The sequence below is a fragment of the Bacillus rossius genome, chromosome 1, assembly GCF_032445375.1.
Source record: "Bacillus rossius redtenbacheri isolate Brsri chromosome 1, Brsri_v3, whole genome shotgun sequence".
NCBI classification, from domain to species: domain Eukaryota; kingdom Metazoa; phylum Arthropoda; class Insecta; order Phasmatodea; family Bacillidae; genus Bacillus; species Bacillus rossius.
This window is the reverse complement of record NC_086330.1, coordinates 338,436,252-338,460,852: the sequence shown is the minus strand read 5'-3', so window position 1 is coordinate 338,460,852 and position 24,601 is coordinate 338,436,252. Positions and strand designations below refer to the sequence as shown.

The window sequence follows — 24,601 nt, the reverse complement described above, 5'->3', positions numbered from 1 at the left end:
AGTTTTTAAGGATTCTTAGTGAAATTTAAGGACTTTTAAGGGCCATAATTCAATTAAAGACAAATTAAGAACTTTTTAAGGGAACAATGCTCTGAAATAAAAACTATAAGTAAAGATAAACTGTGAGTGAACTACAAAATGCTGGTGGTAATGCAGTCAACAGCCAGTGTCCACCCAAAATAAAACCTGAACGCAAGCCGAACCACAGAATGCCAGATAAGGCCTTCCACTGGAGTCAGTTACTCAAGGTTTCACCCATGATGAAATGTGTTTCATCGCTAACCTTTTCCCAACCACCTTCCATTTTCCTGTTCTTGTGCCACTTGTCGATGCCTTTCTGCATCTCGCTCTTCTCGTCGCCAGCGGGCACCTCCGCTCTCTCGTCGCCGGCGGGCGCGTCCTTGGCCTTGTTCCAGCGACTGTGCAAGGCCTGCAGCTCCTTGAGGCGCTCCTCCTTGGCGGCCCGCACGCAGTCGCTGTCGCAACTCACGCCGCTCTCGAACCTCTGCAGCTGCTCCAGGACCCTGCTGGACGGCCCTGACGGACCGGCACCGCCGCCTGTGCTCGGCGTCGCTGCAGCTGAAGAGCTGGTGTCTGGCGGACAAACACCCACAAGTAACTACATGAGCTGGGTTTCCACAATCCTCTTATAGATAAGAGACCGGAAAAATTCGCGCTTTCGATGACCTCTAGGATAGACTCCACAAACCTCTACACACTCAGGCAAATGCCACCTGCTCATTGGCTATTGACTCGTGACACCTGATAACTGGGACGCTTGCGATTCGATACTCTTTTGGTTGAAGGTTTTCCATTGGCTCAAAGTCCTTCAGATAAACTGTGAGCCAATCGCAGAAGCAATATAAAGGTACAGTTGTTTGGATTATAGCATATCGTGAAATGAATACGCGAATTTTTCCGGTCTCTACTTATCGACTATTTCCTTGAGCTTCCCCTGTCTCATCAAGCTGCTGCCGCACATAATATGAAACCATTACATTTGACCAAAAATTTAAAATGCAGTACTGTTTCTTGATTTGGTTAAAACACATGTAACGTTGCAAGACGCTGCCTTCCCCAGCTTTTAAAAATATTTTTTAAAAAAAATTGTTTTTTTGTCATTCAGAAGGGATCAGCTGGTTATGTAATTTCAAGGTCATAGTGACCTCGTTTAGTACATGTAATTTATTTGATTACTAGCGACCCGCCCCGGCTTCGCACGGGTGCAATACTGATACTAAATATATGTACTACAGAATGTCTTTATATACAGCGTTCACAGAGATTTTGTCACATCGCGCTGAAAAGCACGTTTTTATTAAGTAATAATTGTTATTTTCCTTGCTAGAGAGCGCCGATAAACGTGTGCGATCGCTGCTAATCATAAAGTGCTGTAGGGCCAAGCGCGGCCTTCGATGCGCTATTTATAGGCACGTGCCGCCCCCCCCCCCCCCCCCCCCGGCCGGTACCGCCGCAACCGCTATGTCCCTGCATTTAAAATCTGTAATATCTTCTAAAATATTCATTTAAATTACATGCTGTAAAGGGCCATATTGATCTATATTAAATGCACAATGTATTTAAGGTACTTAATTGGATAAGGATTAATGCTGTATTTCTTAAAATCGCTTCATAAATAAGCCATTATTTCTCGTAAAAAGTAAAGGATTATTGTGGGTTATCCCTAAGAGATAAGACATATACCATCGTGGACATTTTTGTAGACCTTTTAAGGTGTACAATACTGTACTACATTATTTTGATCTATCTCGTAGGGTTCAGCCAGCGTTTGCAATATAAGCGCAAAAAAAAGTGTTTATTTACGACATCACATTAGAAACCTCTAATATTATCAGTTGTTTCTCTACTATATTATGCATGTATTATACATATAAACCTTCCTCTTGAATCACACTATCTATTAAAAAAACGCCTCAAAATCAGTTACGTAGTTTTAAAGATCTAAGCATACATAGGGACAGACAGACAGCAGCAAGCGACTTTGTTTTATATTATGTAGTGATTGGTAATATTCTTATAATTAATGTTAATGTATAAGTTTTATATTTATAAAAGCTTTTTTACTATAATTTTACTGGTTTTCACTATGCTGGTTTGGTTATTATTTATGTAAGTGTGAATTTCAGTATTTTATTGCATTTAAATGTTCTTTTATAATAATAATAATTTTATGTATGTGTTTTATAGTGGTTTTAAGACAGTGCCATGTGTAGAGTAAGAAAGACAGTGACAGCGGCGTAGAAAAACAATAATTTAATCGCATTCTGTGTGAGACATACAGATAGCCCATGGGAATATCCGACTGGGGAATCCTAGAATTCGGAGTTAACTTAAAAAGAGATAGAATGTGTGAGAGAGGGACAGACCGGTGACAGCGAGGAGAAACCCTCAAAGAAGGAGGGTTACTTAATCTCGGTTGTAACAATAAATGTTGTAGCCAATCGTAAGGCAGTATTTCAGTCCAGCTAACGGAAATTTCTTGTGCTTTGTGATGGGGTGTGTTTCATCAGTCATTGTGCGAGAGTCCGGCTGAGAGGTCGTGCCGTCTTGGCGATTGTATTATGTGTTTAAGAATAAATTGTCTATTCTTAAGTTAAAACTTTTTTTTAAGTTACATCATTGACCGTTGTGAAATATTATAACAACAGAGTTTTACGCCCCACTACTTGCAACAGTCATAGGAACATTTGTTTTTGAGTGTTTTTGTTTGTACAAGGAACAGTTGTCGTCTTAGACTAGCACGATTGTGACTTGTTACAAGACTATCGATTTTTCATTATGCTTCAATTCATTAAATAATACAGTTCGTTTAATGATTGTTTCGCTTACGTTTAATTAATTATGAAAACAGATGAGTCTTCAACTATACATGTATTTGTTCTGAAAATATACATGTATTGGTGCTGAAAATACTAACTGGTTTTAATACATTAAAGGAACATACTAGAATTAAATTTACTAATTCCATTTAATAATGAACATTTTGTAAATTTCCCCGTGTTTTCTAGGTTTTTAACGATGCCTTGTCAATTCCCTGTGTTTTCCCTGTTTTCCATATTTGCCCTGTCTACAGTAATCCTGTCTGAGTACCTGAAATGTTAATGCAAGGGTTAATGAAGTATTACATACCGGGTTTCAAAACTTGCTTCTGTTCTGCATTCACAACTTTTGAGGCAGAATCAGCACGAGGCAGCTGCTTCTTCACCTCGCACTTCTTGGAAACTGCCAAAGCTACTGCAGGCTTTGGCAAAGGAGGTTGCCCCTTGTTACGTTCGAACAAAGCAAGCCTTTCCGAAATGGGGAGCTCGGCCGGGTCCTTCACCGTCTTCTTTGATGGGCTGTGACACTCAAAGGCAGCTGCCTTCTGGAGGACACTCCCCGGTGAAACGTCCACTTTCCTCGGGCTGCCCGCAGCCCCCGCCCGAGGGCCCGACAAACCTACCCTCTTATCCACCGAGCCGACCACCTTACAGACCGATCCAATGCCCATCTTGGGACTTCCTGCACCGAAAATCTTCTCTGGCGAGGACCTGCACGCAGCCACACTTATTCCAGACTCTACAGACGATGACTTTGCGAGCGACTTGTCCGGTGAAGTGCTCGACGGCAAGCGTTGGGCAGAGCTCCGGAAAGCAGCCACGCCCATCCGAGGACTGTGACACGGACTGGAGGAACCTGTCAGGGACGTGGTCGAACTGACTGGGCTAAAAGTTTTGTCCTTGCCATTCTGTTTCGGAGATGGTGGCTCTTTGTTTTCTTCTTCCTGTGAAGCATGTACGCCATAGTCATACACCAGGCGAGAATGAGATACAGTACGCAAAAAGCCTTGTGCTTCCTGGAAAAAAAAATGCAAATTTCACATGGAAACATTTTTTTCCTGTCAGTAGATAAATCAAAGGATAAAAGCTTTCCAGAATGTTTGAAAGTATACACAAAAAATGAAACTGCACTGGAACTCTTTGCAAGAGCTTATAATTGATTATTTAGATAAAAATATAGATAGCATGCTACGTTTGACAAACATTAAATGTGACCACAAGCACTGTCCTTAAGTCGGTTTGAAAAGATTTTGTTACCAAGCAATGAATCAGAGTGAAGTATAGGTAGTACTTATTAATATTTTATCAATATACATAACTGCCTTAAGTTATTACTGTGATAGTCTGGAAGGCCAATAACTATAAAACAAAATACTTCTAATATTTTTTTCTTACTGCGGTAAATAAAAAGGCATGAAAAATAGACTTAATCTAAATTGCTTTGGTACTGAATTTACAATATTACTACACAGTGTATTTATTGAATTTTACCAAGAATTGGTGATGCCATAACCCCACACAAAATGGTTTTAAAAAAAAAATATGTATAACGGTAAAACATAATTAATTAGTTTCTCAAGAAAATTCACTATTTAACAATGAAAAAAATAATAATAATCTGAACACCATCTGCTACTTACCAATGATTCCATAGTGGCACTATCCAAGGCAACTTTCTTAGGCAAGGAGCTACTCCCATTTGCATCAGGCTTCTGATAACCTACGACTGAGCTTGAAGCATCTTCATTTCCAAAAGAACCCACACGCTTGAAACTTAAGCCTCTGTTCTGGGCACCACCAACATTAGCACCCCAGGTGACATGCCTACCACTTGCCTTATCATTCTGTCCAGGGCCACTACCTACATTTCTTTTCTTTCCAGGTGTTGCCTGAAAAAGAATTTTTTTTTGGAGAATAGTGGCTTGACACCCAAATAAACATTATAACAGTATAATACTGTTTTATTTCATCCTCACCCTTTAGCATCACTGCAAACTATTCACCATTCATATTTAAAATGCTATGTTGATTTTATTTTTCATTTTTCAATAATTCCTCTTTTGTTTAAGGGCTATTTACAAATTTTTAATTAATACCTCCTTTGCCTTTGTTGTTCTGCTTCAAATATTTTCAACACACATTTATCATCAATTGCACACATTTTTACACCCATGATATTGCACTAAGTGAATATCTGCTGAAAATATTTGTTGCAGAGCAATAATTGCAAACGAGAAATCACGTTAAAAATTTATAAAAAGCCCTTAAATAAAAGTAATGATTAAAAAACAAAAAAAAATCATCATGGCACGCAACATTGAGACTTAAGAATCATTGTGCCTTAGTTCCCACCACTGTCCATCCAACATTGAACTGAGCTCACCACAACATGCCCACCAATCTACTACAATGAAACTTCATTAACAAAAACCCCGTTAATACAAAACTCTCATTAATACAAAGTGTTTTCACAGTCCCTAGAAATTAATTACATCAAGAGTTATAGAGCTTAGTAATTTGTTTAATACAAAAGTATGATTACTGAGTAAAACAAAGTTGTTTTCATTCCAAGGGCAAACTATTATAATGTAGTAAAGGATGGCTGTACAAATATCTCAGATTAACATAAAAAAATGTGAATTTTTAATTAAAATAATACTGATACCATTACTTTAGTTCATTATATATTAGGGCAAAATCTTAGAAATTTTATTCTTCCAAAAGTTGGTTTTAGGTAATTTCTAAACCAGAGTCGGAAAAAACCTAGGTTTAAAAAAAAAAACAGGCTTTTTTTTTGTTTAAACCATGTTTTTTAATTACATTAGTTATTTTGGTTCTCCCTATGTTAAAATGAAAGCCATCTGCTTTCTGCACTCATGTTGAATCAGAAGAGTTATAACATAAAAGAACTGAAGTCAGCAAATCAGCACATCTGACTGGGACTTAACCACAGAAAGGGTATTTCCCTAATGAGGAGGATTCTCCTTACAATGGGAGTTTCTCACCGAATCTGGATTTACACTACAGTCAAAGATTTTCCAGAGAAAAGGAATTAACTATTTAATATTTTTTTTTATATTAGAGGAGTATTTAGCAGGGTATTTTTACAACTTATTGAGATAATCTAAATGATAAGATCTTTATTAGTATATATTTTTTTTGTTTCTGTGCATCAAAAGAACAAAACTTTTTTTTTACAATGGAATCAGACTTTTCATTAAAAAAAATTACGATATTCAATTAAAAAATACATTAATAAAAAACTTTTTTTTTTCCATAAAAACCTCTTGGTTTAAACCACAATTTAAAACCATTGTGGTTTAAATAAGTCAACCCTGTTCTAAACCTAAAGTGCCAAACAGTATAAAATATTATTTTGAGCTAAAGGTATAGCCAGGGGTACAAATCTATAGGATTCGCAAGTGGGGCCTGCAAAAATTTCCAGGGGAGGCCCGTGAGGTCCGAGCGTTTTCCACATGGGGGGAGGGGGGGAAGAGAGAGAGGGGGGGGAAGAGAAAGAGGGGGGGAAGAGAAAGAGAGAGAGAAGGGAAGAGATGGGGGAGGGGGGTTTTGCTGCATTTGAGACACTAACAAGAGATAAGATTTTATGATTTTATTTTTAGGCTACTAATGTTTTTAAAAGAGGAGGTTTCTGTCAACAAATACAACACTTAAATGTTAAATGACAGTAACTTCACCAAACTAGTGTAATTTCTACTCACTGATACATGATTCACTTTTATAAAATAATTAGTTAACAAGACATGTCCAACTACTAGGAATAATAAAAATAAATCTGGAAGTATACGTGTGTTTGAAAAATTGTACCAATGTCATAATATAAAAATTAGTTACTAATAACAGTTGCAATATAAAAAAAAAAATTTTTTACAATCTATTTAGTACAGTAGAATCCCGCCGATGCGACCCCCCTCTGATGCGTCCATTCCGTTTATATGACCGTTTTTTGAGAAACCGTGAAAAATTTGAGCAGAGAAAGTCGAAAAATTGAGTAAAATCAGCTGAAAAACAAGTCTGTTACACTTTGTTGGGCGCTATGTGTTCACGTTTATCTTGGCGAGAGCTGTACTGTAAGCAGGCAGGCATACAAAAGACGGCTAAAAATAGATACCACCCCTCTAGACTGTCCACGCGGCAGTGTCTAGCAGAGCTTGGCGCTCCACTATCGCACAAAAAGCCGTCTCAGCTGTCATGTTATCTTACCCGCCCGCACGAAAAGCAGCTGTTGTAGCTTCTGCGAGAGCGTAAGAAACTCGTCCGGCCAGGCTGGCGGTAGCGGCGGCTTGACGTCATTACGTGACGTGACGTGACGCGACGCTTACCTCTTCCATCCCCTGCTAATTATTCAAGGCTCATCCCTCCCAGAGCCACAAACCATGTAAAAACAACCCCCCCCCCTTTTTCATCTAACATTTCAACACATTCCCTCCCTTATTAAAACCTTCTGCGTGAGAAACTGTCAGAATCCTCCTCCCCTCCCACACCGCATGTGACAAAAGCCAGGTTGTATAGTCCATTCTCGGTAAAATAAATATTTTTATGGGCTTATACGACTGTCCTTCGCCATTAATAAATCTATAATATAAAAATGAATCGCAAAATGTGTTGGTAAGCGCATAACTCAACAACGCCTGGACCAATTTGGCCAATTTTTTTTTTTAAATGTTCGTTGAAGTTCAAAGATGGTTTTTATGGCGAGAAAAATTTGAATCATTGCCAGAAAAACCCTAAAACCAGCCCTTTTCTTTTTCCCATACAAACGTTTTCTAACTAAAACGAGCACTCATTGTTGTTTAAACAATGTAGGTATGTTCCTAACGTCAAAGAGTCAATTTGCACTTTATTACCTCTGTACAAAGTTCAATCATATCTATCAAAACAGTGTGCGTTGGAGCACAGATAAACAAAAAAAAAACCGAAATTGAATAGTTCAATTTGGTCGGCTTCGCGATATTATTTCATTTGTTTTATTTTAAAATGCATCAGTTTTCAAGTCATTACATCAGTCAAACAAAACCAGCATTACCAAAAGTATTTCATAAGTTTTTTATTATTTCATTTCCCTATTTTAAATACGGCTTGAAGGATTTGACTCCAATTCATATCAAATTTAAAAAAAGTTGAAACAACAACAAACTGTCAATGTCAGTGTTTTCTTTCTTGGATTTTAGGTTACCTACCCTAATGAGTTTGCTTTTGTCAACTTATACACGAAACAAATTCTTACCTATATAGTGTTTTGTGCAGTGTTTATTTACCTATGATCGTTAATTATTGCATGTGACAAAATAATCTATAATATAGATATTCCTCCTATTAGACAAATCAATTTAGGTAGAAGAACCCGAAATTCTACAAACCAAGCTAATTACCGATCTAATCATGCACTACAATGAAAATAAATTTACTATGTTTCACATGATTAACAATAAAGAGATTACTTATTTTTTTTTTTATCTTTTTATTTATATGTTTTATTTAATTATATTTCTTATTCACAACACCCTATCACCAGGGTGACGGTTCTGTTCAGGAGAATTTTTTGCCCCGACTATAAAATATGTATGAACAAAAAAAGTCACATTACAAATCATTTTGACAGGACTTTATTGCAATTTAATTAGGCAGTACGAAGTCTGCCGGGTCAGCTAGTAATTTATAAGTTTAAGTTATTATGATACAATTTGTTTATTAGTCACACAGCAGTTTCTGCTGAAAAATCACTAATACCTCGAATTTTTTGAATAGAAAAATTTAGCAGGGCCGTAAATATATTTATTTTACTGCATAGTTACTTTTCCATCTGCATTCCAACGTGTTTTTTTTTCTTATCTTTTTTTTTACGCTGTGAAGGGCCGTGGAAAAGATAATTGCTTGAGCTGTCAAAATAAACATCGCTGACAGCAAGGACGGGAGCGCATCCTGTCCGTCTGTCGCTGTGATTATCTACTCCAAAAACATGTCACAGCATTTCAGGATAGCATTGTTCTTATATCTTTCGTTTATAGCCAAATGTTTTCTACCTGATCCACACAAGTTCCTTCGCCTCGTTTTGAACGAAAATAACAACCAGCCGGCTAGCATAGCCGAACTGGCGTGATGCAAATTCACTTTATAATTGGGTGGGGGGGGGGGGGGGATGGGGGGGATAAAAATTGGCCCGAATTCTCTATTGCGACCATTCCGTTTATAAGTCAATTTTTCCGGACACCGTGAGGGGTCGCATCAGCGGGATTCTACTGTACATATATATTGGTACAAACTCCATGTTAAATAATTTTCATTCATTGAATTTAATATATTAAAATATTACATGTTTGTGGTATGAATTGAGTTTCAATTAAATATGCTGATTAGTTTCATTATTTTTTGATTGCATTTCGGAGCTTTATGGTGTATTAACTAGCATTGAAGTGGTATGTGGGTATTGACATATTTTCTGTTGTTCAGACTTTATCGCACTTCACCATATAATCTTGTCCCTGACTATAATACACACAGACACAGACCAGGGATATTAGGGAATAAATTGGAAAAACAATGGAAAACCGAAATCAGGATGGCCTGACCGGAATGCAATTTCAGTGTCTAACCAATGCCGCCTCACTTCCTACTTGAATACCATTTTATTAGGAAATTATATATTTAATAGAATACCTTGTGTGTAATATGGGTATGTCTGTGGTTTTTTTTTCATATACACATCTGTTGGTGTTAACGTGTCCAAGGTCGGATCAAACGCAGGCTAAAAAACTAAATTAAAAAAAGATGATGTTTGCTAGCCTTGAAATAAATTGAGGGCTTGGCAGAGTTAATGGAAGAGAAGGTATGGTGAAAATGACTAGAATCTTTCTATGCCACTCCCCTCTTATCATGACAATGGCCCACCCATTACCCCGCTAAGCCAGATGTCACCATTTAGTGAGATAATCGGCTTAACATCAGACACATGAGCAGGGTATTACCAAAATCTGCAATAAAATTTCCCAGACTTCTCCATGACCATATTAGAAATTTTCCGCAATATATATTTTTAAAATAATTTACATATCCTGCAACTTTCTGAATGAAATAGAGGAAATCCATCTTCCACCAACACCACAGCTGCCCTAGTTCAAACAGAACAGTGTAAAATACATTTGTGTGTATGACTATGCACTAAAATACTATCTGGAAAAGAAAATGTTTTCACATTTTGGGCGATAGACTGACACCCTGAAGAAAGAAAATGTGCCAGGAGATTGTCAACTAGCAGTTTTACAAACAAAAGGCGAGAAATCTGTCTCAACTACCAAGCTGTTTGATTTTACAGCATAGAACATTAGACAGCATCATAAGTAAAACGTGATAATACAACATTGTGTAGACAGAAGAAGTAAAAAAACAGGGTCAAGCGATATCATTCTAAAAATCTTTATTTCGCATTCTCGTTACACTCTAGCCTCTCCACCAAATCTGTGATTTATCGCATAATCGTCGCACATTATTTACTAAAAAAACTTTGAAAAGTAAAAATGCAACATTTACGTGAAAAAAAAAATAAAAAATTTGTTAGGTAAAGTTATTCATAAAAACAAAGTACAGTAAACTCCCTATTATCTGTGCATGCTACGAAAAAAATACAGCACATATGTAAATCTGTATTTTATTACAAGTGAGCAAATTTGAACTCTATTGACGAGTGTATTGTGTAAAGTATACAGTAAAACGCCACAGGCCTTCTCGGAACTCACGCAGTAGGCTGGCATGTGTTGATATTTTTGTCTCTGTAGCGCTTTGTTTCTAGTCGTATGGTTGAGCACTTTTATGTTTACATTACTGAAATGTATTGTATGTTAATTATTCAGTAAAATACAAAAATTTGAGCATCATTTAACATTATTTAATGTTAATTGTAACATTTACTGTACATAAATTTTTAGATTTTAAAGTTGAAATTGTTTCCTTTTTTTTTTCCCCCCCATTTTTGGCTCTTTTGCGGATTATCCGCGATTTTCACTATCCGCCCAGCCACTTAATTTTGCGGATAATCGGGAGTGTACTGTATGTTTATTTAAAAAGTGGAGTATACAAGAGCATGCCAAACAATTTAAATTAATAAGTTATGCAACAAAAACCTTCCTTTAACTTTAAATAGAAAAACAAAATCTGTGACCTCAATGCGAGCATGAACTAATGCAAAACTATCGTCGTAGTACACTTCCCACGAAAGAGTGTGGGCAATCAAACGTAGTTAACTCGGCACTCGACAGAGCGCGCACATTGCATGCAATCAGCGAGATATCAACATCGATATTCGACTACGTGTACGCGCTCTATACGGGAAGCAACATAACCAAACATTAATGATGCCAACTAGCGCTGGCCACATGTTTATAAATGATACACAGCTGCAATGCAAACGAACAGATAAAGGTTATAACCTTTAAAAAGCTTTAAAAGAAAATTTACACATCAGACAACTTCGTATTTCCGTTAATTAAATAAGTGGTACATAATGTCTGAATAAATTTTAGATTTCTACTTTAAAATAGTACATCTAACATAAATGCAGTTTAAGTTCTTAACAACAACAAATATATGTTAAAAAAAACTTATCCAAAATAAATTAAATGAACTATAACACGCACCTGTTGAGATTTGGTTATCTGTGGATGTCTCAAATCATCTTCCCAGCTATTTATAGTGCTTGCAAGTGCTGCTAATCTATTGCTGCGATTTGGTGTCTTGATGCTGCGCGAGGCAGCTGAAGATTCATCATCAGCATTAAAAACATTCTCTGTTCGATGAATAGGTGATGAGAGATTAGCATCTGGAGAAAAAAAAAGCACCGAATCTTTAAAACTATCCATACAATGTGCAAAACTTTTAATTTGTAGTTTAATGCTAATTTTGCATCAATAATTTAAGATTAAAAAAACAAAAAAATACACATCAATTCTCGTCAACCCATCACTAATTAAATTAGGAACTTTATTGTTGGTTGAGTGATTGATTACTAACAAACATAGTAGCCTAATAACTAATAAATCATGCCTGGGGTATGAAAGCAACTGTAGAGGCATTGATCCTACTTCCAAAAATAAATTGCTTGTAATAACTAAAACACATATTAAACTAACATATGTTTGTAACTTTGTCAAATATAGTACAAACATTGTCTTCAGCAAATAAAGAGTACGAAGCAAAAATCAAACACACAGCATTATTAACCATGCCAATTTCTTTGTGGTGCGTAATTTACGATTTTCATTCTGCAAATGAGCTTTATCAGCGAGTATGATTTTGTAGGGATGAATTTTTTTTTAGTGCCAGGATGATGATAATAATAAAAACACCAGAATAAATAAGAAAACTTAGGCAACATTAGTAGGCCTATATATTTAGTACTACCAACCGATCCATTTGTCATATCCATGCTGAGTCCCTTCAGGCAGTAAGAAACTATACTGAACACTGCTTAGAAGTGATGCAGATAGGGAGAATGTACATTTTTCCACTAAGCTGTTTTTAAAAGCAACAGTGTGCAGAGTGCATTAACATAAATTTAATTCTTTAATAGCAATTTTCAACAGATAAAACACTCAGTAATTTGTTTATGTTTGCATAGCTTGACCAGCCTTCGTAGCCTATTACAGTAAAGGCTCTTTAATCTGAAGAGGTTTTAGACCACGGCTGTTAGCTATTTTTCCGGATATTTGAAAGTAAAAACAGTGAAACCTCGTTAATAAATTCATACTCCCATTAATACAATGTATTTTCACAGTCCCTAAAAATTACGTAAGAGTTATTACGCTAACCACTTTGTTCAATAAAAATTGTGATTATTTTGAGATATAACGATATAAGGTTCCTTTTTATCCTATAGATAAACAATTACAGTAAAACTAGCTTAAGACGTTCCCAAATAATAAGTTTTTCCACTTATTAAGTTCGCTTGATCACTTCCGTATATTCCATTGTTATTTTTTCCCATTCATAACGTTTGCATTAATAGATGCTTCCCGCATATAATGTTCAGCGTTTGTGGAAAAAAATAAAATAATGTTTATCTTTATATTTTTTTTAAAATCCATCGTTAATTTTTAAAAATTAACGTATTTACAAACAATAACCAAATAATTTGTACTGCACATGACTTTCGAAACCTTTGACGCATGCCATACGCTGTTACAAGTGTATTTTCCTACTAATCATCTGCTTGCCTCTGTACAGACAGAGACTTTTCCATCTGCACGCCATTTTCCCGATTTGCGGCATAACATCTGACGAATTATAAACGGACAAGACTGTTGAAACCTGTACCACATGCTGCATGCTGTTATAAATGAATTTTTCGACTAATCGTCTGCTTGCATTCATAGAGACTGAGCTGTTCCATTTACCCTATTTAAGTTATACCACGTGATGAATACACAACAAACCAGATTACCACCAACCAATATTAGTTCACCTGTTTGTGTTGTTTATTTTTTGTGCAAGCAGTGCATGCACTTTTTATTGTGCGTGGTAAATAATAATAGATAACCTGCAGGTATGGGGTTTTAGTTTGTGATCTTTTAAGTGGTGATTTTTTAAGGCTATCAAGCATTATACACATTTATTGTGAAAAACAGCACATAATGGCATCTACAAGTAGTGGAGGACCCAATAAATGGAAGGTGTTATCGTATGAAGAAAAACTGAAAATAATATTAGAAGTTGATGTAAATCCTTTGATACCAAGAGTAAGTATGGCAAAAAAAAATTAGTATGCGTCTACTTTGAACGGAATCATGAGGAAGTGGGACCAACTTATGGCAACTATGGTTTGTCAAAGTGTAAAAAAATTAATGTTGGTAAATAACAAAATGTACCAGATAGTGTGAGGAAGAGCTTGTGGGAACTGGACAATTTTGTGATGCATCAGTCTGAAAATGTGTAAAAACAAAAACTCTTTTACAAAGCAGTAAATGTTGGTTACTGTTTTTTTTTGCCGGTGATGTTTTTATAAATACATATTTTTATTGTGTTATTGAATTCAATTAAGTTTAGATAATTCAGTTCACTGATATACTTGTACAGTTTTTTCAGCATGCTGATGATAATAATGTAATCTTTGAGTTAATACAGAATGTAATTTGAGTAAAATTTGTTTTTATGCAGCAACCGAATTTTAATTATGTATTTCCCTTTTCAGAAGTTTCTGCTGTTAATAAGTTTTAGCATCCAGTCCTTTGAAAAATGTCTTAACAAGGTTTTAGTGTACATGTATTAAAGAACAATTACAAATATCATAGGTTGATGAAATAAAACAATGTCAATAAAGAACTAAAATAATATTGAAGCTATTTTCATAGTTCAATGTAGGATAGAGAAAACAACTAAAAAAAGAACATATAATTTAATCTACAATGATAATGATATATCACCTTTTACATAATTTCTGAAACTTTGGTGCATTATTTTATTGTAAAAGCTTGTTAAGAGTAGCAAGGTACAAACAACTTTCAAAAAAGAACAAAAAAAGTCTGACTATAAAATTGTGCAATAGTCTATGAGCACATTACATAATTTAGGGAGAGTTATGATTTTAGTCAAAGGAGGAAAAAAATATTAATAGCTTTATTGAATTTTTGTTACAAATGATATAAAATTGGTGATTAAGCAAATTCTGTAATAGTTTTGTTTGTACAAACCTCGTTATTACAAAGCACTTAAATTATGGTCCCTTCAGGTTTGTATTAATGAGGTTTGACTGTATAGTGTTAATGGTAACACCAAAGAATAAACTACCAGAAGCTGGTATTTCAAACAAGTTGTAATAAGATGCTTTTTAGCACAGCTCTACAATTACCGGGCATCAGGTGGCCATGACACCTAACTTTTCCTCGCTGACCACTAACTTCTGCCAAGGTACCAAGAGACAACTATAGAGTGGTTTTAAAAAAAATTAGCAACTCTTGTACAGAAATGACTGAGTCCAAGAAACCAGGATGGTTTTTTAACTGCAATTAAGTTAACTCTAATTACTGACATCATACCAAGTTGTTATATAGATACCATTTAGTAGTTTAATCTATATAATTAAAAATGTAAATTTTAGTTTGTACAAAATAGATCTATGAAAATTCTTCACCAACTTCTTTGAACTTATGGCACAACGTATTCGTATAAGGGCAAGTTTTATATAATTAAAAATTTATTAAAAAAAAAGTGTGTGTAATTCAGGGCATGTGATAGAAGTGAAACTTCTCTTGGCAATTCAAACATAGACTCCTAAGTGCTCTCTTTATATCTCTTTAATGGTGTCAGAAACATTTCAAAAACAGTGTTACACGAAAATGTTGCTTTAAAACTCAGCCTTGAAATTATAATTGAAATTTTACTCTCATCACGAAGTATCACTTCAAAAATTGTGTAATTAAACCCATTAGAAATGTGTTTCTCTTTTCTTTCTTTTCTATTTAATCAGGCAGAGCCCACAGCAACATTTGGCCAGTACAGCTAGTGTTTAAATAATGTATTTAAATAAAAAATTTTATCGCTGGCTCCTAAACTTTCTGAGATTATGTAGAGACCTGCTTCATAGAAAACATAAATTACAAGCAGCATTGCATCAATATAAACAAATGCTCAAATCCATCCTAAAAAAATCTTAACGCGAGTGGCCTGTTCAGTGCCTGATTATAGAATGAACAAAAATTAAAAAAATTGATTAAAGAGTGCTTACTGTATATGGACATATATGTAATTCTGTACAGTTATTCTAAAAAAAAATCAACTCTCCAAGCAGAAAATTAAGGATAAGACTCACCTCCATAAAGCCTGCCAAGTCTGTGTAAATTATCCCTAACAGCATCCCTCATAATGTTGTCTCCTGCCACAGGGGGCTGAGCAGTGGGGGAAGCCGCCTCCTGCTCTGCTGGTCCAGTCTCTTCTGGTTCAGTTTTCTCTTCATCACTGCTTCCGCTGGCTTCGTCCTGCCCGTCTTCCGACCTGTCTTCGTCGCTTCCAGCACTGCTGTTGTCATGTTGTGGGTGCTCCAACTCCACTGGCCTCTCCACCCCAACGCCTCCAGTTCCGTCGTTCTCTCTCTGCGTTGTTCTGCTCACTTTTTCCACTTCCCCTGACCTGTTGCCTTCACATGTGATTTCCTTCAGCTTCTCCACGCGCTCATGGACCATTTTGTAGTTTATCAGCACCTCCGAAGCCTGGCCTCCTCTTCCCGAATTTTCCTTTTCCTCCGAGCTCCCGCGCACCACATGCACTTTTGGTATGGTCACCGTCATGCCTTTGGCGTTCCCGTCCAAGGTCACTTCTACTGCAAGAAAGAGGCCACTGCTGTCAAATTTATCCACATACAACATAGGCACACCAGCACTTTAAATAAACACAGGCTATACATACACAGAATGCCTACTAATTCCTGGTGAAACAATGTCAGAACATTTTCAGGGCCATTGAATTCAGAGATGTAATTAGAATAGTTTCCACTAGCGGCAAGAACTTATCTTGGCACCCCCTATATTTTTTTTAAACCAATCAAACCAAAACCTTTCTCGACAACACCTCATATTACCACCACATATAAATTTCACTACACTATTCCAAATATATGTTTGATTCAACTTAGATGGTAAATAAATAAATTTATTTGCAGTTATTTCATTTTTAATACATCATAGTATGCAAAAAAATACCAGTTTTTTTTTATGATTTACAATATACATGTATGTATCTTTCAAGACAAAAAGTCCAGTTTATCTGCTCTCCAACTTTTTTTTGTCTTCTAACACTACGATATTCAAGTAAATACGTATATATAATAAAAATTACTCTGCCAGTAAAGCCCCCAACCCCACCACCAATGCAGCACTCAAGGTACAAGTTCAGTCTGCCCCCTTAAAGTTAGGTCCCCGTTTGAATATACATTCTCTTTTTTATACCAATGGGGAGATGTATAAGCTAAATTTAAAAAAAATACCCAATAGATCTTGTAACATAGTATTCGTAGTTTCATAATTAATTTATACTAATGTTATACCTATTATGCACACACATTTTAAGTATTTTGTCTGTGCTTGAATATTAATTATTATTTTTGGTTAGGTTTTACATAAAGATGATTTTTTTTTATAATAATCATCATCCATCATCCTCCATGATCATCATCTAAATTTTGCTTGATCAGTTAAAATTAACATGTGTATTAATTATGTTTTTTTTTTGTTTTTTTTAAAGCATATTTTGGTTAGTGAGGCTCTAACATTCTAGAAGGTTTAAAAAGAAAGGAAGGCACTGGCAAGACCCAGGTGCGACAATCTGTTGCCAGTAAGTTACTTTTCACGCCTCAAGTTAGTGTGTTGTTAGTAAACCTAGCTTGTAGGTGCACGACTGCACAGCAAAGAACTAGAACTCTTGCTGGGTGCTACCTAATCAGCCAATCAGAATGAACCTTGAGGTGGTTTGATGTGTCTTTACAGACTTTCAGAGAACAATTTTTTTCCAGTATTACTCCCTATATGGTCATATGTCTGGTTCTGTTATGTGACTGGCCGGTTGACCCATGGGGTTGCTTCCCTTCGTTTTCACCTTTGTAAGGGAAGAAAACTTCATTGTTCAACTAGTTGTCAGTGTATTATTGCCGAGTGCTGTTGTGTAATCGGTAGCTCAAGAAAAAAGAATTGAGATTTTTACAAAGATCTAATTTCACGCCTGCTGGTCAGGGCCAGGTTGAAGGGTAACCTTTTTTTGTTTGTTTTCGGAATTATGTAAAATTACATATTTTGACTCCAGGCGTCGGCCCAGGGTGACCATCGGCACCCTCCCGGAATAATCCCAAGGGTTATTATACCTTATTTAAAAAATTAACTAAGAGAAATTTGTATCCATACGAGCAACGAGCTACAGTAAAAATAATCTGAAAATCAGAGGGACATATGTAAGTTGTGATCAAAGTGTTGTTTTAAAAAAATCATAATGAAACAAAAAATTGTGCAAATAAATTCTTTTACTTAAAAATTCTAGCAGAAAAAACTACTCTACAGTAAGATTAATCATCATCAATGTTGGCCACAAAACAATATTAAAAACAAAACTTCAAAATCATTGTTTATAAATATCATAAACTATCCAGTGATTAAAGTATCTTGTTACTATTTTGGGTTGCTTAGCCGGGCCAACCTGGAATGTAACAAACTACTATTTGCAATAACGTGCTCATTTGTATGCAAGAACACTTAAACATCTCAAAGATATTTCTACATCATATAAATGGACGGACAGTCTCCAACTATTTATATTTAATGTTTGACTTTAAACTGAAGGTGCCAAAAGAATTTAGGCAGCAAACGGCAGTTGTAAATTAAGTTTGCTTATTTCGGGACTTTATGGTGACTTTTGAGACCATTCCTTCAGTTTCATCACTTTTACATGACTTATGTAACATGTAGACAATCTAATAGAGCACATTAATGTAACTTCCCAATAAAATTCATTACATTCCTTTATTCCTTGAGACACTGTAGCATTATAAATACCTAAATAATAATCCAGGTTGCAGTTGTTTAACAAAGATCGCTAAAAGAATTTCTCAACAAAATTGCAGACCAAACATTCATATTTTTACATTTACTTTAAAAAAATGGGAAAAATTTACAAACAAAACTATACACTACGCCTACAACACCCAACCTTGCAGTTACAAACAGTTACAACAACATTTCTTACTAACCCTGTGTTTTTATCTTTAGGGTCGGAATTGAAGTTGCTGGATTTCTTTCCCTTAACGGTGTATTTTTTATCTCTTCTGCCTTCTTCTGGTTCTCCGCCGCCTCCGCCAACTTCGCTCGACGTGCTGCCACACGTTCTTGTAAACGCTAAAAAAAAATTCCTTGAACATTATAACTTACTTTACTTATTATACGCTAGCACTGGCTTTTACAAAACTAGAAATATTTTCATTGGATATACATAACGGATGACAACACAGTGTTTTCTTTATGACTCAATAACAACTAAATTTTCATGCTTGGTTTTTTAACAAAAAATTAATTAACATTGGCATTAAACGAATTAGGATTAGGAATATAGACCAAATTTAAACCCTTTCTCATTCCAAAATAGTGTAATTTTTTCCACTTAGTTTGATGACATGAAGGTACAAACTAATTAATTAATTGAGAGAGAGAGAGAGAGAGAGAGAGAGAGAGAGAGAGAGAAAGAGAGAAAGATAAATCTCAGCATCATGATAGACATCATTATAAAAGTTGGTAAAACACACAATCTTGTATCTACTACATCCACATAACTTGGGATGTTATAATCTGTCAGGATGTTTAATGTTGAGTTGAGCACCATACAGCAGTCACAAACCCCATTCCCAAAATCAAACAGTAAGTAAAGCGAAAAACCAATAGTTCAGGAGACAATATACAACCCATGTCAGCACACAGGCATGCAAACTCTTGATAATAGCTAACCCACAGCAACCATAAGTGACATATTCTAACGGGTCTTAATGTTTTATTTTACTGGCATGATTCTGTACTGTTACATTAAATCCTAATGCGTAATGATATTAAATAAACATCAATATCAAGTGAACTAGAAAATAAAATAATATAGATTATTTTACATCAATAGTTTAACAGACTCATTATAATACCAACTCTTCAACGTGTCCACACAAATCTGCAGAAAAATTTATCTGACGTTCCATAACCATAATTACAAATTTCCCTGGCAACTTTTTTTTTTTCAAATTTACTTATTTTGCAATTTCCTGAAAGAAATGCAATTCAGCCTCCACCATCGCTACAGTTGTACTAGTTCAAACAGAACCTTGCCTATCCCATTTTATAGTTGCATGATACTATGCACTGAATACCATATGGAAAAAAAATGTTTTCAAAGTCTTGGTGACAGCATACTCTCACTGAGGAATTTCCATGATTTTTCCAGGTTTTAAAAAATTTCCCTAACTTTCCAGACTGTGGACACCCTGTTCTAACATCATTTCTCAGAACTATTACTACGTGCATTTACTGAGTGCTTATATGCACCAGCACGAAGGCAAGTAACATTCACTGTGTCATATTTTCACTCTGATGATCTTGTAGTAGGTGAAGCATTTGTTATATTAGGTTAGCAACATTTAGAATACTTTAAAATTGTTTAACTTTATGAATTCCACAATTTTTTTCTGCTTCTCCCCATCCACCGCATTTACCAGACCTTCCAGCAATTCCGCCATCTGCATTTCACACGAAATCCTCCTCCTGAAACCATGCTGTCCATAATCCACCCACCCTAAGTAGGGTCAAGTTCACTACTCATACCATGCATTACTATTAGTTGGAAAGAATGTAGGAGAAATGTATGATGTCATGGAAGTTAGCCAATGATAACATACTTCAATGTACAAACAAAGGAAAATATAGTATTTAATATTAGTAACAGTGAAAGCCAAAATAGCATAGTAAAAATAAATATAAATGATTGTGTAAGTTTTGAAGCGATAGAAGCGGTTGTGGTACGAGGCGTGAATATCTTTAAAAATTGAACAAATAAGTACCAATAAGTATGATGTAAGTAGTGTAGTGATACGTTTAGTATTTAAAGAGAGAAATGGAATGGTTTCATAATCTAAAAAAAAATTCCTTTTTTCGACTTACAATCATATTTCATTATAAGACAATTTTTTATGTACAGGATCTTCCGACATACTGAACTAAAACAGCAAGCATCATACAGCACAGGATCAAGCCAACAGGATCAGGGCATCAGGATCAATCCTTCAAGATATAGGGATAAACTTCAATATATGAAACCAGGGCCGGATTTAGGGGGAGGGCAACCGGGGCGAAAGCCCCAGGGCCTCCACAAACGGAGGGCCCCCACAATAGACTTCGGAAAAAAATCTTTCAAATTCCGACAAGTAAACATCTTTTCCTTTGATATTCTTTTTTCGCTGTTTTACCTTTACCTACAGTACTTTGTACATAAATGATTATATTATTGTTAAATATTAACAGAAATAATTTATCTATATTTGTTCACTCCAATCAGGCAATCAGTAAAATATTGAAATGCCTATTCAGCCTATTCCCCGTATTTGTGTGTCGATACGAGATATGACGGTACCTGTTTCCCCGTTTTTTGTCTGTACGATCCGTCGTAGCGCTGACAAGTGTCCGCTGAGTGGCGTGCTTGTAGCAGGGAATCCCGGAATTTGATACATTCTCGTGCGTCTGAGAAGCTACGAACTTACGAACATTGTGCAACAAATGTAAATCCTTTCGAATTTTTACGGACGTGAGTATTTTCATCGTTAACTTGTAATCTACAATATAAACCAAATGTCGTATTTGATTGTGCAATTTAGAAAACGTGTTTTTCATATCATTCTTGTCTCCGATTATATTTATGTATGTTTTTTAAATACTAAGAGAATCTACTTGATTTCACAATAAATTATTTATTGGAAAACTCAACAGAAAAAAATTGTTCATTTTATTTGGAAAATAATTTGGGGCCAGGGGGCCTCTGCTCCTCTGTTGCCCAGAGGCCTCCAGACCTCTAAATCCGGCCCTGTATGAAACAAAATAATTAATGTATTTTTTAATCTCTATAATTGGCTACAGTTGTGCTAAACAAATACACGATTTCAGGTAAACAATGGCAGTGGCAGTGTGAAAACACAAGTATTGTAATGTAAGTTTTAAACTGTTATTTTTCACGAACCAGTAGGAATTAAGGAACTATCGACGCCAAGGCAAAGGATAGAAGGTTGCCAGACCTATCTGTATGACTGTGATCGGGAACTAGACTAATCACTCTAAAACACCCATTATCAACCCCACATACCTGCTCACCAACCTCTCCGTCTGACCCAGCTGCCTTCCACCCCATCAAATAACCTCCTTTTGTAATTATTTTACACATGTAACCATTCCCCATTATTCGCTTAACAAGACTACCAGCTTTTCTTTAGCACACAATTGAATTAGATAACATATTTGGTTGCATACGAGTACATCATTTACATCCAAGCTGGGACTAGATACATTTAATTTATTTAAAATTAAAATTATTAGTTACCTGAGCATAGTCCATTATGACGTCTGGTTTTTATCTTCTTTATGCAAGAAATCTTCCGTCACATAAAGGTTTGACAAAGGTTTCAATATTTACCTTATACTTCATTAAAAAATACAAAGTTTCTAAACAATCATAGACCTGTCAACACATAATGCAGACATTATCATTATCTCAAACACGAATTTCAAATTATTTTTGTACTCCCGTTAACCGCCTTTCTTGCTAACCGTCAACAACGAAATAGCCAACTGTTACAAAATAAAAATTAAAATGTTTGATTTTATTTTTTGGCGTACAAGGTTATCTACACCAAGGCAAGTCTATGCGTGTCAGCAAATAATTTCGGGGGATTTTCGAATGATTAACATATTATTTATAAAATTGGAGAACGTACAGTCTTACAAATACCATACTTCATATTTACAAAAATAAAATCTCTTAGAATTTTGGATTAACTATTAAAATATATTAAGATAAGGTTTTTTTTAATAGTCAAAAACCAACGACCTCCGTTGTCAAAAACCCATTTCAGTAGTGAAATTGAATGCACTATGGCTTAAGGTGCAAGGTGTTCATTACGAGTCCGGGTAAGCGAGAATGTAAAAATATCTATTGACGCCGTCCCCACTACCTCCGTTTAGTTTTACGTGATTTTTATATGGTTCATGATCACGGGGTAGGTTCGGGTTGTAACTAGAGGTAGGGGTTAACGCAACAGGGCCCCCCGAGCTGATATGGCCACTCGGGACGCCTGAAGAAGAACACAAAGTTACTGATTGATGCCTGATGAATGTATTACGGCACCGCCCTATACATAGTGCTGCCCGTCCTGGCCGTTACGGTTGTCCCGAATTGAATAGTCACACGCGCAGCCACTTCCTCAGTAGCGGCTCACGATTTTACTACGCGTGAAGGACGTACTCTTGCACATGATGCGGCGGTTACAGAATAAACCCTAACATGACATATTATACCCTGATGACTAAAAACACTTCACTACTACATATTATGTATTACCATGGGCTAATGACACGTAGTCCCGTAACTCCGGTGACTCTACATGACTCTTAGACTTTGACGCCGACCGCCGGTGCTCCCTCTGGTTCGCACAGGCCGTTATGTCACATCAACACTTACTCTTAAGTGCGCCGAACACGCCCGAGCGTGATGTCCGCCGAGTGTATGAAAGTGCGCCGCAACGAACACCAAAGCGACGTCAGCGCCCGGCCAGGTGTGGCAATGCGCCTAATTAATTATATAATTATTCTTTCAAATTAAAACAACTAAATTAATTACAATTTAAAAGAGGATACATGTAAGGGAAATTATGTCTAATTGTCTTATAAGCATATATTGTGTAACTTGTCTTTAAGTCCAAAACTGGCTGGGTCGGTTTTCCCGCGTTCCATGTGTTTAGGCGCGAGGTCGCAGGGCGGACTCGCGCTCAGTTACAGTCGGGAGCTCGCAGGGGTCGGTCGCTCCGCGAACGTCGGGCCATCAACTTTCGCGCTACATCCACATATCAGCAATAGTGTAAGTCTTTAATATCCTTTAATCAGCTCGGCGCCGACCCCACCCAGTCGCACGATATTTCGTGCGACTCGTAACTTATTAATTGTTACCCCAACAGGAAATTTCACATATTTTACGTAATTCCATGTCCAGCTTAAGGACAGCGTAATAGTGTTACGCAGTTCATTGCCAATTAATTGTTATCATCGAAGACTCTTTGTAACGAGTGTTGAATGCTTACTGACTAACTTTCGCCTTTTAATTTTCACCATCTTAAGCGTGTAACTTGTAAAGTGTAATCTAACCGAATAACTTTCAATTCCAAAAGAGACTATAACGTGTACGTCTCCAGCTTACCGTATCAACGTATTTTTCGAGACATTAATATTTCGCTGCAGGTTAGATTGCAAATAATCTTGAACATAGTTGCTACTCTTCATGTTAACGTGCCTGCATAAGTTTGACGCTACTCCCGCTGCCTGTTTTTAGCTTTTATTTAATTATTAATAATGTGAAATATCTCAGGGGTTTTACGGGGGTTCGGCCTCGTGGCTGCAGGCAGGAGCGCGTCTCGGAGTTTGAAAATTACGTTCAAAAATTACCTGGGCTGTTCAGGCCACCCAGGACGCCTTGTAAATAAATGGTAAACGATTTATAGGACACTGCACTTTATTCAGTATCAATACACTCATACGCCCCGAGACTGGCCACGTCCGTTGTCGGACCGCTATGACACGCGTATCTCTAAACGTGACGGTTCGCGCGACCAAGATAGATTGCAAAGTTATATTGACACACTGAAACCGTGGCTTCACGTCCCTATGGAAGGTTTAGCATGTAAATGAATGGTTATTGCAACCATTTAGGCTGGTACGTTGCCGTCGTCCGGGGTCTCGGGCTCGAGTCCCGGTGTGGCTCCTAGTGGGAAAAGGCGGTTCTTGCTACGTATTGTCCGGGTGGGCGCCAGACTAGCTCGGTTCTAGTCGTGAGTTTGGGGGTCGTGGATGTATGTGCCCCTGCGTGGCCCACTAGGGCCGGCGGCGGTGTTGCGTGAGATGATTTTAAATAAGAGGCGTGGAATTGAGGTGGTGGTGTCGTACCTTTTATTCATAGGAACGAGTCGTACACAATACAACACTCTACAG

The 24,601-nt window shown here is 36.4% G+C and overlaps 1 protein-coding gene across 2 annotated transcripts in view; it reads right to left on the bottom strand.

Annotated features, from left to right (window-relative positions):
• LOC134528112 (anillin-like) overlaps positions 1–22,189 on the bottom strand; it is a 66,467-nt gene extending 44,278 nt beyond the window's left edge. The window contains exons 1-7 of one of the 2 annotated variants that reach the window (XM_063361391.1): positions 21,945–22,189; positions 18,577–18,721; positions 15,658–16,161; positions 11,492–11,673; positions 4,481–4,729; positions 3,151–3,784; positions 284–594 (exon numbers count right to left, since the gene is read on the bottom strand). In XM_063361391.1, the coding sequence (XP_063217461.1) occupies positions 284–594; positions 3,151–3,784; positions 4,481–4,729; positions 11,492–11,673; positions 15,658–16,161; positions 18,577–18,721; positions 21,945–21,959 (2,040 nt within the window). In that variant the 5' untranslated portion in view covers positions 21,960–22,189. Of the gene's footprint in view, positions 1–283; positions 595–3,150; positions 3,785–4,480; positions 4,730–11,491; positions 11,674–15,657; positions 16,165–18,576; positions 18,722–21,944 lie in introns of both variants that reach the window. The other variant, XM_063361390.1, reaches the window with a different exon arrangement.
• Positions 22,190–24,601: the final 2,412 nt, after the last annotated feature.